The 19,198-nt window shown below is 38.3% G+C and overlaps 1 protein-coding gene across 1 annotated transcript in view; it reads left to right on the plus strand.

Moving 5' to 3' along the window:
• The window catches only part of CNTN3 (contactin 3), a 293,100-nt gene that overhangs the window by 13,664 nt on the left and 260,238 nt on the right, over positions 1 to 19,198 (plus strand). The window contains exon 2 of the mRNA XM_018038478.1: positions 16,138 to 16,264. Coding sequence (XP_017893967.1) covers positions 16,138 to 16,264 — 127 coding nt within the window. The remainder of the gene's footprint in view (positions 1 to 16,137; positions 16,265 to 19,198) is intronic.

The raw sequence follows: 19,198 nt of genomic DNA on the forward strand, positions 1-19,198 counted from the left end.
GGTCTCTGTCATGACTACCCATCTCTGCCACTGTAATACGAAAGCAGCCATAGATAGTACCTGGCTGTGTTCCAGTGACACTTTATTTATGGACATTGAAATTTGAATTTCATATATTTTTCATGTGACATGGAATATTATATTTTTGATTCACAGGTCATAACATAACAGATGGCTGTTGAATTTGACCAATGGGCCGTAGTTTTCTGATCCCAGTTCTAAAGCATGTTTTTTTCAGATCATTTTTTAATCAAGCACTTATTATGCTATCATGGGCAAGGTATTTTGCTGTGTGCTCTAAGGGAATAAGGGAGAAGGAAATGGCAACCCACTCCAGTACTCTTGCCTGGAGAATCCCATGGATGGAGGAGCCTGGCGGGCTACAGTTCATGGGGTTGCAGAGAGTCAGACATGACTGAGCAACTTCACTTTCTAAGGGAATAAAAAGGCAGTCAGTTGAGGAAAAAGAAGGAAACCTTCATGGAAATTACTAAAATATAGATGCTTTGGGAGAGGTATAATCCAGTAGACTCCATTGAATTTCTGATAAAGTGGAGTTAATTTTGGCTGGACTATCAAAATAAGACTCTGTGTCTTGAAGGACAGACTGGGGAAACATTCCAGACAGAAGAATGGCATAAATCAATTAAAGATAACTTATTTAGTAAACACAGTTATTCTGCATATAATTATAGATGACATTCTTACTGACAGCCCTGAATGTGTTACTGCCTGTAGGACTGCCTTCAGGGGAAGCTGAGAATGTGCTCTGTCTCTGTGACAGTGCCCAGACAAGGAGGGCCAAGAGACAGAGAAGGCCTAGTATTGGCTAGACCTCCAATTTTTTTCAAAGGTGAATTTTGAATTTCAATTTTTAAATGAGGTCAAACTAAAGATTCCAAGTATATATGATGGGTCACATCATACAAGCTCCATATAATTAAAGAATCACAGATTTGCTGAACTCCGGAAAGACAATCTAGCTCGGGTTCTATCTGAAAAGCAAACATGACTTCCTAAGTTAAGCTCAAATTCTGAGGTAAAGAGAAATGTGGAGCATGTTCAGGCATTCAACAGGTGACTGATTGAAATCCTAACATTCCATCCTAACTCTAGAAGCTTTAGACTAAAGTACATCAAGGCTGTATATTGTCACCCTGCTTATTTAACTTATATGCAGAGTACATCGTGAGAAACACTGGGCTGGATGAAGCACAAGCTGGAATCAAGATTGCCAGGAGAAATATCAATAACCTCACATCTGCAGATGACACCACCCTTATGGCAGAAAGCGAAGAATTAAAGAGCCTCATGATGAAGGTGAAAAAGGAGAGTGAAAAAGTTGGCTTAAAACTCAACATTCAGAAAACTAAGATCATGGCATCTGGTACCATCACTTCATGGCAAATAGATGGAGAAATAGTGACATACTTTATTTTGGGGGACTTCAAAATCACTGAAGGTGCCGACTGCAGCCATGAAATTAAAAGACACTTGCTCCTTGGAAGAAAAGTTATGACCAACCTGGACAGCATATTGAAAAGCAGAGACATTACTTTACCAACAAAGGTCCATTTAGTCAAGGCTACGGTTTTTCCAGTATTCATGTATGGATGGACTATCAAGAAAGCTGAGTGCTGAAGAATTGATGCTTTTGAGCTGTGGTGTTGGAGAAGACTCTTGAGAGTCCCCTGGACTGCAAGAGATCCAACCATTCCATCCTAAAGAAAGTCAGCCCTGAATATTCATTGGAAGGACTGATGCTGAAGCTGAAACTCCAATACTTTGGCCACCTGATGTGAATAACTGACTCGTTGGAAAAGACCCTGATGCTGGGAAAGATTGAAGGTGGGAAGAGAAGGGGATGACAGAGGACGAGATGGTTGGATCCATCACTGATTCAATGGACATGACCTTGAGTAAACTCTGGGATTTGGTGATGGACAAGGACGCCTGGCGTGCTGTAGTCCATGGGGTCGCAAAGAGTCAGACATGACTGAGGGACTCAACTGAACTGAACTGAAAAATTTAGCCTGAAGATTTAGACTAAAGGCTGATTATGTGTTAAGGAAATTTGTGATTCACGTGTGTCACAGATACATGTATCAATGTATCACAGATCTGGGGTTGTTCTGCAGAGAGATCTGTCCCATAGAATGGTCAAACTTGTGCAGATGCTGATGTTTTGAAATTCTCTTGAAACCTCTCTTAAAAATAACATTAAGCATAAAAAACTTCCTTAGATATCTGGGTAATAAACAGTCCACCAAAAGCTCAATTAAAAAAAAAAAAATTCTGGTGGCTATTCAAACGAGTCATTAAAATTCAGAAATGGGACTTTGCTTCAGCACTCAGAATTTATAAATGAGATTACTAATAAAGTGTTGTTGCTTTTAAAGTGCTCATCATGTGTGGCTTTAGGAAAACAACTCCTGTGTAGTATTTGTATTCTCAGTACTGCAAAGGAGTGTGGGTAACGTAGATGGCCAAGATCCTACAAATTGCCCAAACAGAAATAGCCACCCAATAATAGTGAATGCTTCTACTATAAGAAAGGGAAGGATACAAGCAACTGAAAGAAGAGTTCCAGAGAATAAAAAGGAGAGATAAGAAGCCCTTCTTAAATGAACAGTGCAAAGAAGTAGAGGAAAACAATAGAACAGGAAAGATTAGAGATCTCTTCAAGAAAGTTAGAGATGCTAAGGGAATATTTCAAGTAAGGATGGGCACAATAAAGGCCAAAAACGATGAGGACCTAACAGAAGTAGAGAAAATTAAAGAGGTGGCAAGAATACATAGAACTATACAAGAAAATGTCTTAATAAGCTGGATAACCATGATGGTGTGATCATTCATCTAGAGCCTGGAGTGTGAAGTCGAGTGGGCCTTAGGAAGCATTACTATGAACAAAGCTAGTGGAGGTGATGGAATTCTAGCTGAGCTATTTAAATTCCTAAAATATGATGTCATTAAAGTGCTGTACTCATTATGTTGGAAATGTGGAAAACTCAGCAGTGGCCACAGGACTGGAAAAGGTCAGTTTTCGTTCCAATCCCAAAGAAAGGAAATGCCAAAGAATCTTCAAAGTACTGGACAATTGTTCTCATTTCACATGCTAGCAAGATTATGCTCAAAATCCTTCAATTTAGGCTTCAGCAGGGTGTGAACCAGGAATTTCCAGATGTACAAACTGCATTTAGAAAAGGCAGAGGAACCAGGGATGAAACTGCCAACATTCGCTGGATCATGGAGAAAGCAAGAGAATTCCACAGAAACCTCTTCTTCTGCTTCATTGACTACATTTAAGCCTTTGACTGTGTGGATTATAACAAACTATGGAAATCTCTTCAGGAGGTGGGAATACCAGACTACCTTACCTGTCTTGGGAGAAACCTGAATGAGGGTCAAGAAGCAACAGAATTCGATATGGAACAGTTGACTGGTTCCAAACTGGAAAAGGAGTGCAATGATCTGTTATATTGTCACCCTATTTACTTAACTTCTATGTAGGGTATACATCCGAAGTGCTGGGCTGGATGAATTACAAGTTGGAATCAAGATTGCTGGGAGAAATATCAACAACCTCAGATATGCAGGTGATACCAATGTAATGGCAGAAAGTGAAAATGAACTAAAGAGCCCCTTGATGAGAGTGAAAGAGAAGAGTGAAAAAGGTAGTTTGAAACTCAACATTAAAAAAAAACTAAGATCGTGGCATATGGTCCCATCACTTTATGGCAAACAGAAGGAAAAAAAGAGGAAGAAGTGACAGATTTTCTTTCCTTGGGCTCCAGAATCACTGCAGATGGTGACTGTAGCCATGAAATTTAAGACACTTGCCTCTTGAAAGGAAAGTTATGCCACTATACAGAGCGAAATAAGTCAGAAAGAAAAACACCAACACAGTATATTAACGCATATATATGGAATTTAGAAATGTGGTAATGATGACCCTATATGTGAGACAGCAAAAGAGACACAGATGAAAAGAACAGACTATTGGATGCTGTGGGAGAAAGTGAGGGTGAGATGATTTGAGAGAATAGCATTGAAACATGTATAGTCCAGGTTTGATGCATGAGGCAGGGTGCTCAGGGCTGGTGCACTGGGAACACCCTGAGCGATGGAATGGGGAGGGAGGTGGGAGGGGGGGTCAGGATGGGGAACACATGTACACCCATGGCTGATTCATGTGAATGTATGGCAAAACCACCACAGTATTATAAAGTAATTAACCTCCAATTAAAATGAAAAAAAAAGAAAGTTATGACAAACCTAGACAGTATATTAAAAAGCAGAGACATCATTTTGCTAACAAAGGTCTGTATAGTCAAATTGTTACATATGGATGTGAGAGTTGGACCATAAAGAAGGCTAAGTGCCAAAGAATTAATGCTTTTAAATTGTGCTAGAGAAGACTCTTGAGAGTTCCTTGCCTGCAAGCAGATCAAACCAGTCAATCCTAAAGAAATCAGCCCTTAACATTCATTGAAAGGACTGATGCTAAAGCTGAAGCTCCAGTACTTTGGCCATCTGATGAGAAGAGCTGACTCATTGAAAAAGGCCTTGATGATGGTAAAGATTGAGGACAGGAGCAGAAGGATGTGGCAAAGGATGAAAATGGTTAGATAGCATCACCGACTCAGTGGACATGAATTTGAGCAAACTCTGGGAAATAGTGGAGGACAGAGGAGCCTGGCGTGCTGCAGTTCATGAGTTCTCAGAGTCGAGTTGACTTTGTGACTGAACAACCACTACTGTAAAAACATAATGATGGTATTTTTAAGAGTCACAGATGTAGTCATTCAGTTAGCTTATAGGAATAAGCTCCTGTTTTCACAAAGTGAATTATTTTTCAGTTAGATATACATATTCCAGTTGAAGATAGAATATTTGCTTATAGATTTATCTGAGAATGGCTATATTCTTTCTTTTGATCCTCTATTAGCATTTTGTAAGTTAAAGCCCTTTGCAATGAAGTGTAAACACACACATTTCCTTTCAAATACTAATTTTTCAAATTATCCAATATATACAATATGATAGGGTTGCTTAGGGGGTAAATATATATGTTGAATATAGTCATTGTTTTCTAAAAGTTTAAAGACTGGTGATGGAGGAGTTATGAGTGAAAAATAAGTGTAGGTAATGTGTAGTATGCTACGGAAATTGTGATAAATAAAATATAGAAAAATTGTTCTAATAATTCACAATGGGAAAAGATTGCTACTAAATGGTTACATGGAGGAAGAATTAATGAAATAATTTAGTGAGTTTCTTTAGACTTCCTAAATGACTGTAGCTTCTCATGTTGTTTTTTAGTCGCTAAGTCGTGTCTGACTTTGTGACCCTGTGGACTGTAGCCCACCAGGCCCCACTGTCCCTGGGATTTTCTCAGACAAGAATTCTGGAGTGGGTTGCCGTTTCCTTCTCTGTGTTATCTTCCCAGACCAAGGATCAAACCCACGTCTCCTGCATTGGCAGGCACATTCTTTACCACTGAGCCACCTGGGTAGCCTGTAACTTCTCATGCATATCAGCAAGATGTTCTTCAGGATGGTGGTACCAAAATTCTAGAGAGATGTAACTCATCCTTTCTAGCCTTTAGGTTTATTATTTATAATCTGTATCAATATTAACAATAACAATAATGTTCAACTGAGTACTGTTTTTTATTCAGTATTTAATATTCACTTAGAATTAGGTGACTTGGTGGATATAAAGTGTCTAGAGTAGGGCCTGATCCTCAATGTTTATTTTTTTCTTTGTTAACTTTGAGACTGTGCATGTGTTTATATGAAGTATTTATGATGAGGGATTTTTCTCCATATTATACAGAACTAAGGAACAATGTTTTTCAGAGTAAAATTTGTTTCCTTCATTTGACTGCCATTAGGACACAATATTGTTTGTTCTTCCCAAGCCTACAGATATAATGATTTTGCAGATTTGGGGAAGGCTCACTTGTCACCACTACATCTTGGGACCACAGAACTTCTTTCCATGTTGAATGTGGTTTGTTCTTTTCTTCATTGCCAGGATTCTTAAGTGAAGGAAATGAAAGAAATACCTTGCATTCGTTACAGTTTTACTCCCCTCCCCTAAAATAGTAATCTTGGACTCTGGGGACCAGAAAGGGTGGTTCTAGACCATGGATTATCAAATGAATAGAATAAAATGAATAGAATAAAAAAAAAGTGCTATGATTCAGCATGCAGTAAGAATCAGTACTATTTCAAGAAACTTTTTAATCAGTTGTGTATGTGAGTATATACACATGCACACTGTATCTACAATAAATCACGATGAAAAGTGAATCTAAGTTGTAGGTCAAATGAAAAATAATTTGAAAAATTATTTAATTATTCATGTTTCTGCAACTCTGAGACTCACCCAAGAGTACCCCATAGTTCCAGATATAGTTTTGGGAGTGGTTATTCAATGTCTTGCTTTCTTTGATCTCTATACCTACCCAATAACCTAGTTTAGTTCCCTACTTATGGTCTAGAAATATAAAAGCAAGTGCCTGTTTGGGAAAAGAAGTGGGAAGAGGGAACTAGATGGCATCTCATATACTCAAATATTTACAGACACGATTCCTGCTTCTGCTTGCTGATGTGCAGGCAAGAAAAGAATATCCTCTCTTCTACTTTATGAGATTACAGCTGCAAAAATACTACAAAATGCAATCACTGTTTCATATTGCTTCTTAATAGCTTCTCCTTTATAATCATTTTATAATAGGGATTTTTTATTGTATAATTATTTTTTCATAGAAACAATAGCCTTCAACTAGAGTTTGATATGAAACATCCTTATTAAAATACACAAAGAGAATCATGCCTGAGCCCCAGAGAGCCTTGACCCAATCTCTTTGGTAAAGAATAGAAATCACAAATACAACCAACTCTATTAAACCCTCCAAGAGAAGTTTACTAAAGAAATTTTTTTTAATTGATTAATGAAATAATGAAGTCTTTTCAATTCAACATGGTTGGAGAGAACCTTGTGAATTTGCATACTTCAAAGATATTCAGTGGAAGTTGGTATAAAAGAAAGTGGGGATATAAGTGTTTTTTGTTTTTTTTTCATTTTGAATAAATGAGCCATGAATTGTGTACTCCTGAGTGTATTGTACACATTTCACACTGTATCTTTCAATAGCATTGTAACATATTTATCATGTTGAGTTGCTGTTAAGCCATCTATCAAGTAAGGTATAATTATGGGCTGGGTATTATGGAACTATGTCAGAGACATTCAAAAGCACTAGAACTCACATTCATAAAAGACAATAACGTATTTAAGTAAATAAAGGGACAGTATTAGGAAAACATTTTAATCTACAAAGACTTTGACCTATCTCCTCTGTTTGTTTTATTCCTAATACATTATTTCTTGTCATATGACTCTAAATTGTTTAAACACCTTTCAAATGTAAAGAATATTCCATAAATCAGAAATACAGCCATTGGATTAAAAGCATCAAGATAAAATATCATATACTCTCAGAGATATACCCAAGTTCTCTAATATTACTTGGCTATATTATATATTGAATATTAATCCATCCAGTGAAATAGATAGTATCTTTCATTAAAATCGGTGATTGGTTTACTGAAGTGCCAAAATCCAGATATTTAACCTTAAACATGACTGTTACGTATATAAATGTATCTGTGTGTGAGCCTTATTACTTTTTTTTTAAGGCAGGTTGCAGTGGGAGGAAAAAATGCAATTTTTTGTTGAAAAAACTTTTTCCTGCATTGAAAGGTATCTGCCAGTTTATGGAAGAACATTCATTTATGTGAACATTTATTTCCAGTACTTGTAAAGCTCAAACAGCTGCTTTCAGTTCTAATTCTCTAACTATTGAGCACTGCTTCCCTTGAAGTTTTTCCATTTTGGGGTATGAATGAAGCATGAAGTAAAGATTGAGCAAATCATGTAGTAAGCTGTTAACTTACAATTTAAAGAATTTTTATCAGTTTCTCTGTCATGCTGTACTACACCAAATATATGTCATGCTCCACCATTTTTCCCTTTAACCTAATTGCTGGATAGCATTTCCGATATGGAAAATGGATGAATTGTTCTAGTTCTGTGAAAAATGTGGCTGGTAGCTTGACAGGGATTGCATTGAATTTGTAAATTGCTTTGGGTAGTATACTCATTTTCACTATATTGATTCTTCCGATCCATGAACATGGAATATTTCTCCATCTATTAGTGTCCTCTTTGATTTCTTTCATCAGTGTTTTATAGTTTTCTATATATAGGTCTTTAGTTTCTTTAGGTAGATATATTCCTAAACTAGAACAAGTAATTTCAAGATTTGTATGGAAATACAAAAAACCTCGAATAGCCAAAGCAATCTTGAGAAAGAAGAATGGAACTGGAGGAATCAACTTGCCTGACTTCAGGCTCTACTACAAAGCCACAGTCATCAAGACAGTATGGTACTGGCACAAAGACAGACATATAGATCAATGGAACAAAATAGAAAGCCCAGAGATAAATCCACACACATATGGACACCTTATCTTTGACAAAGGAGGCAAGAATATACAATGGAGTAAAGACAATCTCTTTAACAAGTGGTGCTGGGAAAACTGGTCAACCACTTGTAAAAGAATGAAACTAGATCACTTTCTAACACCGCACACAAAAATAAACTCAAAATGGATTAAAGATCTAAATGTAAGATCAGAAACTATAAAACTCCTAGAGGAGAACATAGGCAAAACACTCTCAGACATAAATCACAGCAGGATCCTCTATGATCCACCTCCCAGAATTCTGGAAATAAAAGCAAAAATAAACAAATGGGATCTAATTAAAATTAAAAGCTTCTGCACAACAAAGGAAAATATAAGCAAGGTGAAAAGACAGCCTTCTGAATGGGAGAAAATAATAGCAAATGAAGCAACTGACAAACAACTAATCTCAAAAATATACAAGCAACTTATGCAGCTCAATTCCAGAAAAATAAACGACCCAATCAAAAAATGGGCCAAAGAACTAAATAGACATTTCTCCAAAGAAGACATACAGGATGGCTAACAAACACATGAAAAGATGCTCAACATCACTCATTATTCAGAGAAATGCAAATCAAAACCACAATGAGGTACCACTTCACACCAGTCAGAATGGCTGTGATCCAAAAATCTGCAAGCAATAAATGCTGGAGAGGGTGTGGAGAAAAGGGAACCCTCCTACACTGTTGGTGGGAATGCAAACTAGTACAGCCACTATGGAGAACAGTGTGGAGATTCCTTAAAAAAATTGCAAATAGAACTACCTTATGACCCAGCAATCCCACTGCTGGGCATACACACCGAGGAAACCAGAATTGAAAGAGACACATGTACCCCAGTGTTCATCGCAGCACTGTTTATAATAGCCAGGACATGGAAACAACCTAGATGTCTATCAGCAGATGAATGGATAGGAAAGCTGTGGTACATATACACAATGGAGTATTACTCAGCCGTTAAAAAGAATTCATTTGGAATCAGTTCTGATGAGATGGATGAAACTGGAGCCGATTATACAGAGTGAAGTAAGCCAGAAAGAAAAACACCAATACAGTATACTAACACATATATATGGAATTTAGGAAGATGGCAATGACGACCCTGTATGCAAGACAGGAAAAAAGACACAGATGTGTATAACGGACTTTTGGACTCAGAGGGAGAGGGAGAGGGTGGGATGATTTGGGAGAATGGGAATTCTAACATGTATACTATCATGTAAGAATTGAATCGCCAGTCCATGTCTGACGTAGGGTGCAGCATGCTTGGGGCTGGTGCATGGGGATGACCCAGAGAGATGTTGTGGGGAGGGAGGTGGGAGGGGGGTTCATGTTTGGGAACGCATGTAAGAATTAAAGATTTTAAAATTTAAAAAAAAAAAAAGAAAAAATAAAATTAACCTTGTATTAAAAAAAATGGATGAATTGGCTATTCTTCATAAGCATTTTATTAGCCTTTCTCATCTAAAGTATACTGTATTGTCTTACCCCCCTTTTTTTAGTGTGTGGGTGACAGTAAGTTCAGCTCCAGGTGGCAGCAATGCATTAAAGGCTTATTTTCCCAGCACACAATGTTTAGAGTTAACGTAGTTCATGTTGCTTCAAGAGCTCAAGGATGTGAGGGCTCTTTTCTAGAAGATCCTAGCAGATTTTCCTCTACCTGTTGTGGCTTAGCTGGTAAAGAATCCGCCTGCAATGTGGGAGACCTGGGTTCGATCCCTGGGTTGGGAAGATCCCCTGGAGAAGGGAAAGGTTACCTACCCCAGTATTCTGGCCTAGAGAATTTCATGGACTGTATGGTCCATGGGGTCGCAAAGAGTGGATACGACTGAGCAACTTTCACTTCACTTGTTACTGGTTGAATTATATCGCCTGAATATTTGTATGTTGAAGCTCTAATCCTTAGGACCTCATAATGTGACCTTATTTGGACACAGGGTCATTGCAGATATCATTTTTGAAGATGAGATCTTCAGGGTGGACCCTAATCCATTATGACTGTATCCTTATTAAGGGGGGGCAGTGTTAGAATTCAGGCATAAAGACTCACGCAGAGGGAAGATGTGGTAAAGAGACACAGGGAGAAGGTGGCCAGCTGCAAGCCAAGGAGGTGGGCCTGGAACTCATTTTAGGGCCCTCCAAAGAATTCAGCCCTGCCCACACCTTGATTTCAAAATCCTACTCTCCAGACTGTGAGATGAGTTAAGTTCTGTTTATTAAACAACCCAGTTTGTGGTACTCTGTTACGGCAGATGTAGCAAACTAATGTACCCCTTTGTCGTTGTTCCTGGTCTCATAAGTTAATCCCCGCTGTCTGCCCTGCTCCCCAGTCAGAAACTGCAGAGATCTGGAAAGGCAACATATCTGGTGCTTTTCATATCTCAGGTGAGAGGCAGGTTCTGTTGGCGGGGAAAACAGTTGCGGAGGAACTGTTGAGTAGACAGCCGACATCATCGGCCACAGCTAATTTTTCATGTGGAGCACATGTCTGGCATTCAGATATTTGTTAAAGAAATAAATTATCTTATTGAAATTTTTTGCCTTTCCTGACTTTGGAAGAATATTGTCGAGATTGTATTTCAATCATTTTTTGCCTTTTTCCCTAGCATTTCCTAGCTGTAAGCCACCAATGCCAAAATCAATGGTGATGTCCCACTGCTACAAAGTGCTTCTTTCCATCTTAAATTCCCTTCCCTGTGGAATAATAGGGCTTGTTATAGATCTTGTATCGTTGGTGGCATATATTTTTTTCCTTTCTCTGACTTGCACTAGACATCCTTCTCTTTGGGTTGGGTATCTCTTTTAAGTACATTGAAAATTCCTTTCTAGATCTACTGTCTCTTAAATTCTTCCTTAAATAGCACTACCATCCTAACTCCCTGTTGGATTGACCTTCATTTCCTCCTGTATTGTGCTGTGTAGCTATGGTACAAGTCTGCAAGGGGAAATGGGGAATATGCTTTCCTTTTCTGTGTGAATTTCAGGAGTAACATTGCAGTCTTTTAGGATTTTCATTTCTTCTAGTAAAAGTAATGCAACTGCCTGCAAGCCTTTGTCTGTTTCTCTCTGTCATTCTTCATAAAAATTGTATAGAGTATGACCATTAGAATTGATTTGCCACAGTTTGATCTTTTAGTGATATTACCTTAGGAGCTCATAAAGCTTGTACTTACATTCAAAGGCAGTTATTCCTTGTAGCCTCTGGGTGTTTGGGGAGAAAAAAACCACCTCAGGATTAGATTTTTCGACTTATTAGTCCCATTTGGAAATGTTATATGCCCTTTATTTTAGGTTGTAAACTTAAAATGGAGCTTGGAAGCCAGGCCAACATATCAAAAAAAAATGCTCCTGTCACAAAAAGTAAAGTTTAGCATCAATCCAAATGTTACATTGAATCCCTTTAGTTAGGCATGAAGCCCCCTTCTGTTTTCAGTCAAACTGCTTTCTGCTGGTTACGTGTGAATAGTCAAGGTTTTGTCCTTTGGAGGATCAAAATTAGCTTTGAAGAAACTGTTGGATAATTTCCTTTAGGTTAGTGAAGACCTCAGAATTTTTTTCCTTTTAAGCTTGTATTGCTAGCGGGAGACTAGAATATTATAACCCAGCATCTCTCATCACCGATTTCATTCCGGGGAAACAAGATTGAGTGGCCTTTGTCTCTTTTCTGAATGTAAAGCATGAACCAACCTGTCATGTTTGATTATTATTTGCACTTACATTTTAGGAGTCATTGGAGACTCTGGAGTGGCTGCTGGTGGTCTGAAATGCCTTTAGGAGCCTTAAATTTCAAAAGTGCCCGGCATGTGCCTCAGAAGCTTGTAACTCTAGTGTGTCATCAGGAAATGTTGTGTGCTCAGTTGCTCAGTTGTGTCCAACTCTTTGTGACCCTATGGACGGTAACCTGCCAGGCTACTCTGTCCACGAGATTTCGCAGGCAAGACTACTAGAGTGGGTTGCCATTTCCTTCTCCAGATCTTCCTGACCCAATGATCGAACCCATGTCTCCTGCATTGCAGACAGCTTCTTTACCACTAGCACCACCTGGGAAGACCACCATCAGGAAATACTGAAGTTGACAAAGCAAGCTGATGGTTAGTTTTCACCTTTGACCCTATTTAGAACAGTGTAGTTAAATGGAAAGAGAAACAAACCAAGAATATGATCACCCAGCTGTGATCCCAGGTTTCTCAGCCAAAAACTGTGTTACCGTGGTTGGTTATTTACCCTCTCTGGGTCTCATTTCGTCTGGGGAGGCTAAACAACTATAAGGTGAGAATATAAACTATGGAATTAAAACCTTAACTTTATCATTCACCAGCTGTAAAATAATATCTGTCTTATGTTGAGTTATTACGAGAATTTCTTCATCTTAATCATCCGTTCAGCAGACAGATATTGAATAGCTGCCATGCTCTAGGAGTTAGAGGAGCAGCAATGAATTAGATACAAAATAAACGGCAAGCACTTATATAAATGTGTCTAATATTTATAGATAGTGAGATACACAGCTGATGTCTGTGACTGGTGGAAGTGAGGGGTGAGTCATGACATAGTTGGGGGAGGGGCAGTCTTATTTAAGTTGAGAAGATGACATTTATGCTCTGTTCTGAATGACTAAAGGAAACCAGACCACAAGAATAAGAAGAAAGGTCAACCCAAAGTTCAGGGTGTCTGAGAGCCAAAGACAAGGATGATGGTGCAGCTGGACCTCATAAAGTAGGCAGTGGGGCAAATGCAGCCTGGGAATAAGGGAGACAGGCTTGTAAATGTCTGAGTACAGTGCCTGGCTCATAAATGTTAGCAAATTTGCTATTGTCACCCCTCTTTCAAAAGGGTCTCAGAAAGAAATGCTTTTAATTATTTAATACTGTCACCTTAAATTAATAGCAGTCTCTGGAGCAGAATTAGAACATCATTTGGGAATTTGACTTTTACTAAATTACGATGTTTGTGTTTTCATTGTGGTCACTTGTAGGAAAATTTTTAAAAAAAGAAACCTCTATTTATCTTCCTTTAGCAGTATGTCCTGTTGGTTATCTTTTTAAATATAGCAGTGTGTGCATATCAGTCCCAAACTCCCAATCTATTCTTACCCCTCTTCACCCTAGTAACTGTAAGTCGATTCTCTAAAAACACCTGTCTTTTTCATTGAAATCACCCTTTTGGTGTATACCCAATTTTCCTTTTGTTGGTTTCCTTCCCCAACTTACCCGTTGGCTTCAAACATACACTATTATGTTAATATAGTATTGCTTTCAAGCCCTGCAAACATCAGTTGGTCAGGACAACACTGCTATACCATCTTCTAAATGAGTAAAATATATGCCACTCAAAATATTCAGAAGCCATTGCGCTAGAAAAAATACTATGAAACAATCTATCTTTTTTGTAAATATTTATAGGCAGACATTGTAACAGATGGAAATATATTCAAATTTCTAAGACAGTAAATATTAATGATACCTTTTTTTTTTTTTACTTTTATGCAATAAACTGAGGGGGAAGATTCAAGAAGATGACAGCATTGGCTCTTTTTAATTAAGAGCTATTTGTTTAGTACCTGTTTCAAAATCCCTTTCTTCTGGAGATTGTCCAAAGGAAAAGTAAGACTTTTTTCCTTCCCCCTTGTGACATTTTCCCCTTACATATATAAATAAAAACCAGGGACTTCTGAGGACAACCTGTGACTTTCTTAAATCATTGTGGGCCATGCTACTGCTGCTAAGTCACTTCAGTCGTGTCCGACTCTGTGTGACCCCATAGATGGCAGCCCACTAGGCTCCCCTGTCCCTGGGATTCTCCAGGCAAGAACACTGCAGTGGGTTGCCATTTCCGTCTCCAATGCATGAAAGTGAAAAGTGAAAGTGAAGTCGCTCAGTCGTGTCCGACTCTTTGTGAGCCCATGGACCGCAGCCTACCCAGGCTCCTCCGTCCATGGGATTTTCCAGGCAAGAGTACTGGAGTGGGGTGCCTTCGCCTTCTCCGTCTTACAGGTTAAACTATCTGAAACATTGGCTTGAGCTCAGCCCACTTCCCACAGACACAGCATCTGATGTGCTCTTTCTATTGACCATTTAAGTAGTTATCAGTAGCCATTTCCTCAGGGTGGGAAGGTTCTTCTCCAGCCACTTTATATTTTGGGATATGGTTTCCAGAATAATTTGAAATCTATCTCGATATGATCCTTGGGCCTTAAGAGATTCAAAGAACAGTTCCACTTCCTGCAACTCATCCTTGGAAGAAAAATGAGATGTACCAGAGATGATCATTCTTTGTGGGCCATAGTAAGGGTTAACTGTGTGGTTTTGTTTCCGTAGAAGAGGGCTCAGAGTTAGCCAAAGTTTGAAGTTTGACTGCACAGTCCCCAGACTGCCATTTCTATCATCAACTGCACATTCTGAACAGCTGTGTGTACTTTCCTGTTTCATGCACCCACTTTTGGACTCAACACTTCTCTTCTGTACATTGGGAATAATTACAGTACTTACCTTACAAAGCACTGTGAAAGTTAAAGAACAGAGGTGGACACATAGAATTCACATGGTGGCTTTCATTGTGGCTTTTTCATCATTTCAATGATTATTTTCAGCAGTGTGTTATTTTACTATTCCTGTTAATATGGGAAATTTTTTGTTAATGTTATAATGCTGTTACTTCTTAGGTAGCCTAAATTGTTTCTAGGCTTGAATGCTTTTCCATTTAATTTTCTTTGTCATCTCTTCAGAGGTTCTCTTTGTCTCCTAGTCTGGTTATTTATTTATTTTTTCCTGCAGTTTTACTGAGCATTTCAAGATAGGAGTAAGGAATTTGGTTGTGTTTTTATTTTTTCCTGTGAATGTGTTTGTTTTCAGAATGCTCTGCCAATGATTATACAATTGCAGTGGCATAAGCTGTTGGTGATGGCATTATTTCTTTCCTTTCTGAATTCATCATACAAAGACACAGGTTTCTATTTGTGTATATGTGGAAATTCTCAGAAAGTTCAAGTTCTCTTAACAAAAGTAAAAGCACTTTTTAAAGGACACTTGTTCAGTGTTGTATCCTTCTCTTCAATTTGCTAGTAATCAAATGGAAATCCTACCAAATATTGAGCGTTTTGAGGTCGGAATGCAAAATAACATTGTCAACACTCAGATTTGCATGCATGGCAAGTATTATGAGAAAGGCAATACTCAGGGATTCAAGTGGTTTTGAATACAGCTTTAGTTTTGTAAAGAGGCTTATGATAGAAAGACTTCCTAGACCAGGTAATTCACCAATGATCATTTAGGTAGAATTTATATTATAAAAAGTGATTAGTACAGCCTTATTTATTCTTTTAAGTAATCTTATTAATATGACAGTGGTTTTGATAGTAATTTTCATTTTCTTAGAAGTGTTACTAGGTTGCAAGGACAGCTTCAGTGATGCCTTGTAAACAAAGTAGTGCCTACAGAGCATCTTTGTGGATAAGGGAAGAAGCAGTGTCTGCTTCCCTTTTTTTAAAAACAGCACTAGAGTCACTGGTTGGTTGCTTTTCTTCTTTAATTCTAGTGTGCAGCTGGTACAGTACCTTTTACTTATTATGATTATTTTTTGGATGTCTTCTACCCATATAGGTGAGCTGCTCTTACAGGGCCCAGTGTTTGTCAAAGAACCCAGCAACAGCATTTTTCCTGTTGGCTCAGAGGATAAAAAAATAACTTTAAATTGTGAAGCACGAGGCAATCCTTCACCTCATTACAGGTACAGTGGAAAGTTTGAAAATCCATATTAAAAAAAGGCAATTTGACAACTATGAACTTATTTTTTTGCTTCAGTATACTTATGCTATCAGTAAGTTATAATACATGAAGCTATATTCAACAGTCATACCTAAACATTTGGGTTCATATTTTGTATATTTGATTGATTGTTTACTTTACAGTAAGAATTATTGATTAAAGAAAACATGATAGAGTCTCTTAAATAAGCAATGTCTTTTCATTGAATTGTGGTAGAAATTAATGTATAAACTTGGATTTACATGTAGTTTTTGGGAACACATCCATTGTAGGGATGAAATTAAATATGTTGTAAAAGTATGTAGCAATCACAGTTTTAGAAAAAGGTAATAGCATCTATCCATCTTCCTTTATTATTTTACTGAATATGCATTAGAAGGTTCATACAGTGTAGAAGAATAAAATACATTCCTACTAAAGTCATACTAACTATTTTTGAAGAGAAAATAAATTTTATTGTATTTTTCTCATGTGAAAGTATACATTTTTCAAATAATATAAATAATAACTTGTTCACTAGAAACCTTCCAGCAACACAGAAAGGTATAAGGAAAAAAAGAAAGAAAAAAAACCTGAACTCTCATCACCTTAAGATAAAAATATAATATTTGGTGAGGTGATGATAGTTTATTTGGACGTGATGGGTATATACTTTATTAAATAATACAGGATTAACGATTTTTAACTTTTAGGGTTCTCAGGGGACCCACATTAATGAAGAGATGAATTATTTATAACCAGGATATGCTGCTTTTATTTAAATGGTTATGAGAAAGTGCCTGAGGCACCTTGAAAACAGCATGCTCTTTTGAGTACTGCAAGCATTTGTCTCAAACTCCCTGTTTGCAATCAACTTCGCTTGGCAAAACCTTTTCTGTAACCTGAAGAACAAGCAGACTTCAGCCTTTATTAATGAAATTCTTAGTGTTTTGAGTAGTGATGTAGATCTTATTGAACTCCTGTTGTTCTCTTTACCCATGTCGATAATAGTAGCGAACAATCATTATTAACTTGGGTCAGTCTTAGGTTAGAAGGTTCAGTTCAGTTGACTTCAGTTCAGTTCAGTTGCTCAGTCATGTCCGACTCTTTGCGACCCCATGAATTGCAGCACGCCAGGCCTCCCTGTCTATCACCAACTCACGGAGTTCACTCAGACTCATGTCCATCGAGTCAGTGATGCCATCCAGCCATCTCAGCCTCTGTTGTCCCCTTCTCCTCCTGCCCCCAATCCCTCCCAGCATCAGAGTCTTTTCCAATGAGTCAACTCTTTGCATGAGGTGGCCAAAATATTGGAGTTTCAGCTTCAGCATCAGTCCTTCCAATGAACACCCAGGACTGATCTCCTTCAAAATGGACTGGTTGGATCTCCTTGCAGTCCAAGGGACTCTGAAGAGTCTTCTCCAATACCACAGTTCAAAAGCATCAATTCTTCGGCACTCAGCTTTCTTCACAGTCCAACTCTCACATCCATACATGACCACTGGAAAAACCATAGCCTTGACTAGACGGACCTATGTTGGCAAAGTAATGTCTCTGCTTTTGAATATGCTATCTAGGTTGGTCATAACTTTCCTTCCAAGGAGTAAGCATCTTTTAATTTTATGGCTGCAATTACCATCTGCAGTGATTTTGGAGCCCCCCAAAATAAAGTCTGACACTGTTTCCACTGTTTTCCCATCTATTTCCCATGAAGTGATGGGACCAGATGCCATGATCCTGGTTTTCTGAATGTTGAGCTTTAAGCCAAGTCCCTCACTCTCCACTTTCACTTTCATCAAGAGGCTTTTTAGCTCCTTTTCACTTTCTGCCATAAGGGTGGTGTCATCTGCATATCTGAGGTTACTGATATTTCTCCTGGCAATCTTGATTCCAGCTTGTGCTTCCTCCAGGCCAGGAGGAAGCATGATGATGTACTCATGATGTACTCTGTGAATAAGTTAAGCAGGGTGACAATATACAGCCTTGCCATACTCCTTTTCCTGTTTGGAACCAGTCTGTTGTTCCATGTCCAGTTCTAACTGTTGCTTCCTGACCTGCATATAGGTTTCTCAAGAGGCAGGTCAGGTGGTCTGGTATTCCCATCTCTTTCAGAATTTTCGACAGTTTATTGTGATCCACACAGTCAAAGGCTTTGGCATAGTCAACAAAGCAGAAATAGATGTTTTTCTGGAACTGTCTTGCTTTTTCCAGGATCCAGCGGATGTTGGCAATTTGATCTCTGGTTCCTCTGCCTTTTCTAAAACCAGCTTGATCATCAGGAAGTTCATGGTTCACGTATTGCTGAAGCCTGGCTTGGAGAATTTTGAGCATTACTTTACTAGCATGTGAGATGAGTGCAATTGTGCAGTAGTTTGAGCATTTTTTTGTCATTGTCTTTCTTTGGGATTGGAATGAAAACTAACCTTTTCCAGTCCTATGGCCACTGCTGAGTTTTCCAAATTTGCTGGCATATTGAGTGCAGCACTTTCACAGCATCGTCTTTCAGGATTTGAAATAGCTCAACTGGAATTCCATCACCTCCACTAGCTTTGTTCGTAGTGATGCTTTCTAAGGCCCACTTGACTTCGCATTCCAGGATGTCTGGCTCTAGATGAGTGATCACACCATCGTGATTATCTTAGTCATGAAGATCTTTTTTTTATAGTTCTTCTGTGTATTCTTGCCACCTCTTCTTAATATCTTCTGCTTCTGTTATGTCCAGACCATTTCTGTCCTTTAGTGAGCTCATCTTTGCATGAAATGTTCCCTTGCTATCTCTAATTTCCTTGAAGAGATCTCTAGTCTTTCCCATTCTGTTGTTTTCCTCTATTTCTTTGCATTGATCGCTGAGGAAGGCTTTCTTACCTCTTCTTGCTATTCTTTGGAACTCTGCATTCAGATGCTTATATCTTTCCTT

Source organism: Capra hircus, chromosome 22 (assembly GCF_001704415.2).
Source record: "Capra hircus breed San Clemente chromosome 22, ASM170441v1, whole genome shotgun sequence".
NCBI lineage: Eukaryota > Metazoa > Chordata > Mammalia > Artiodactyla > Bovidae > Capra > Capra hircus.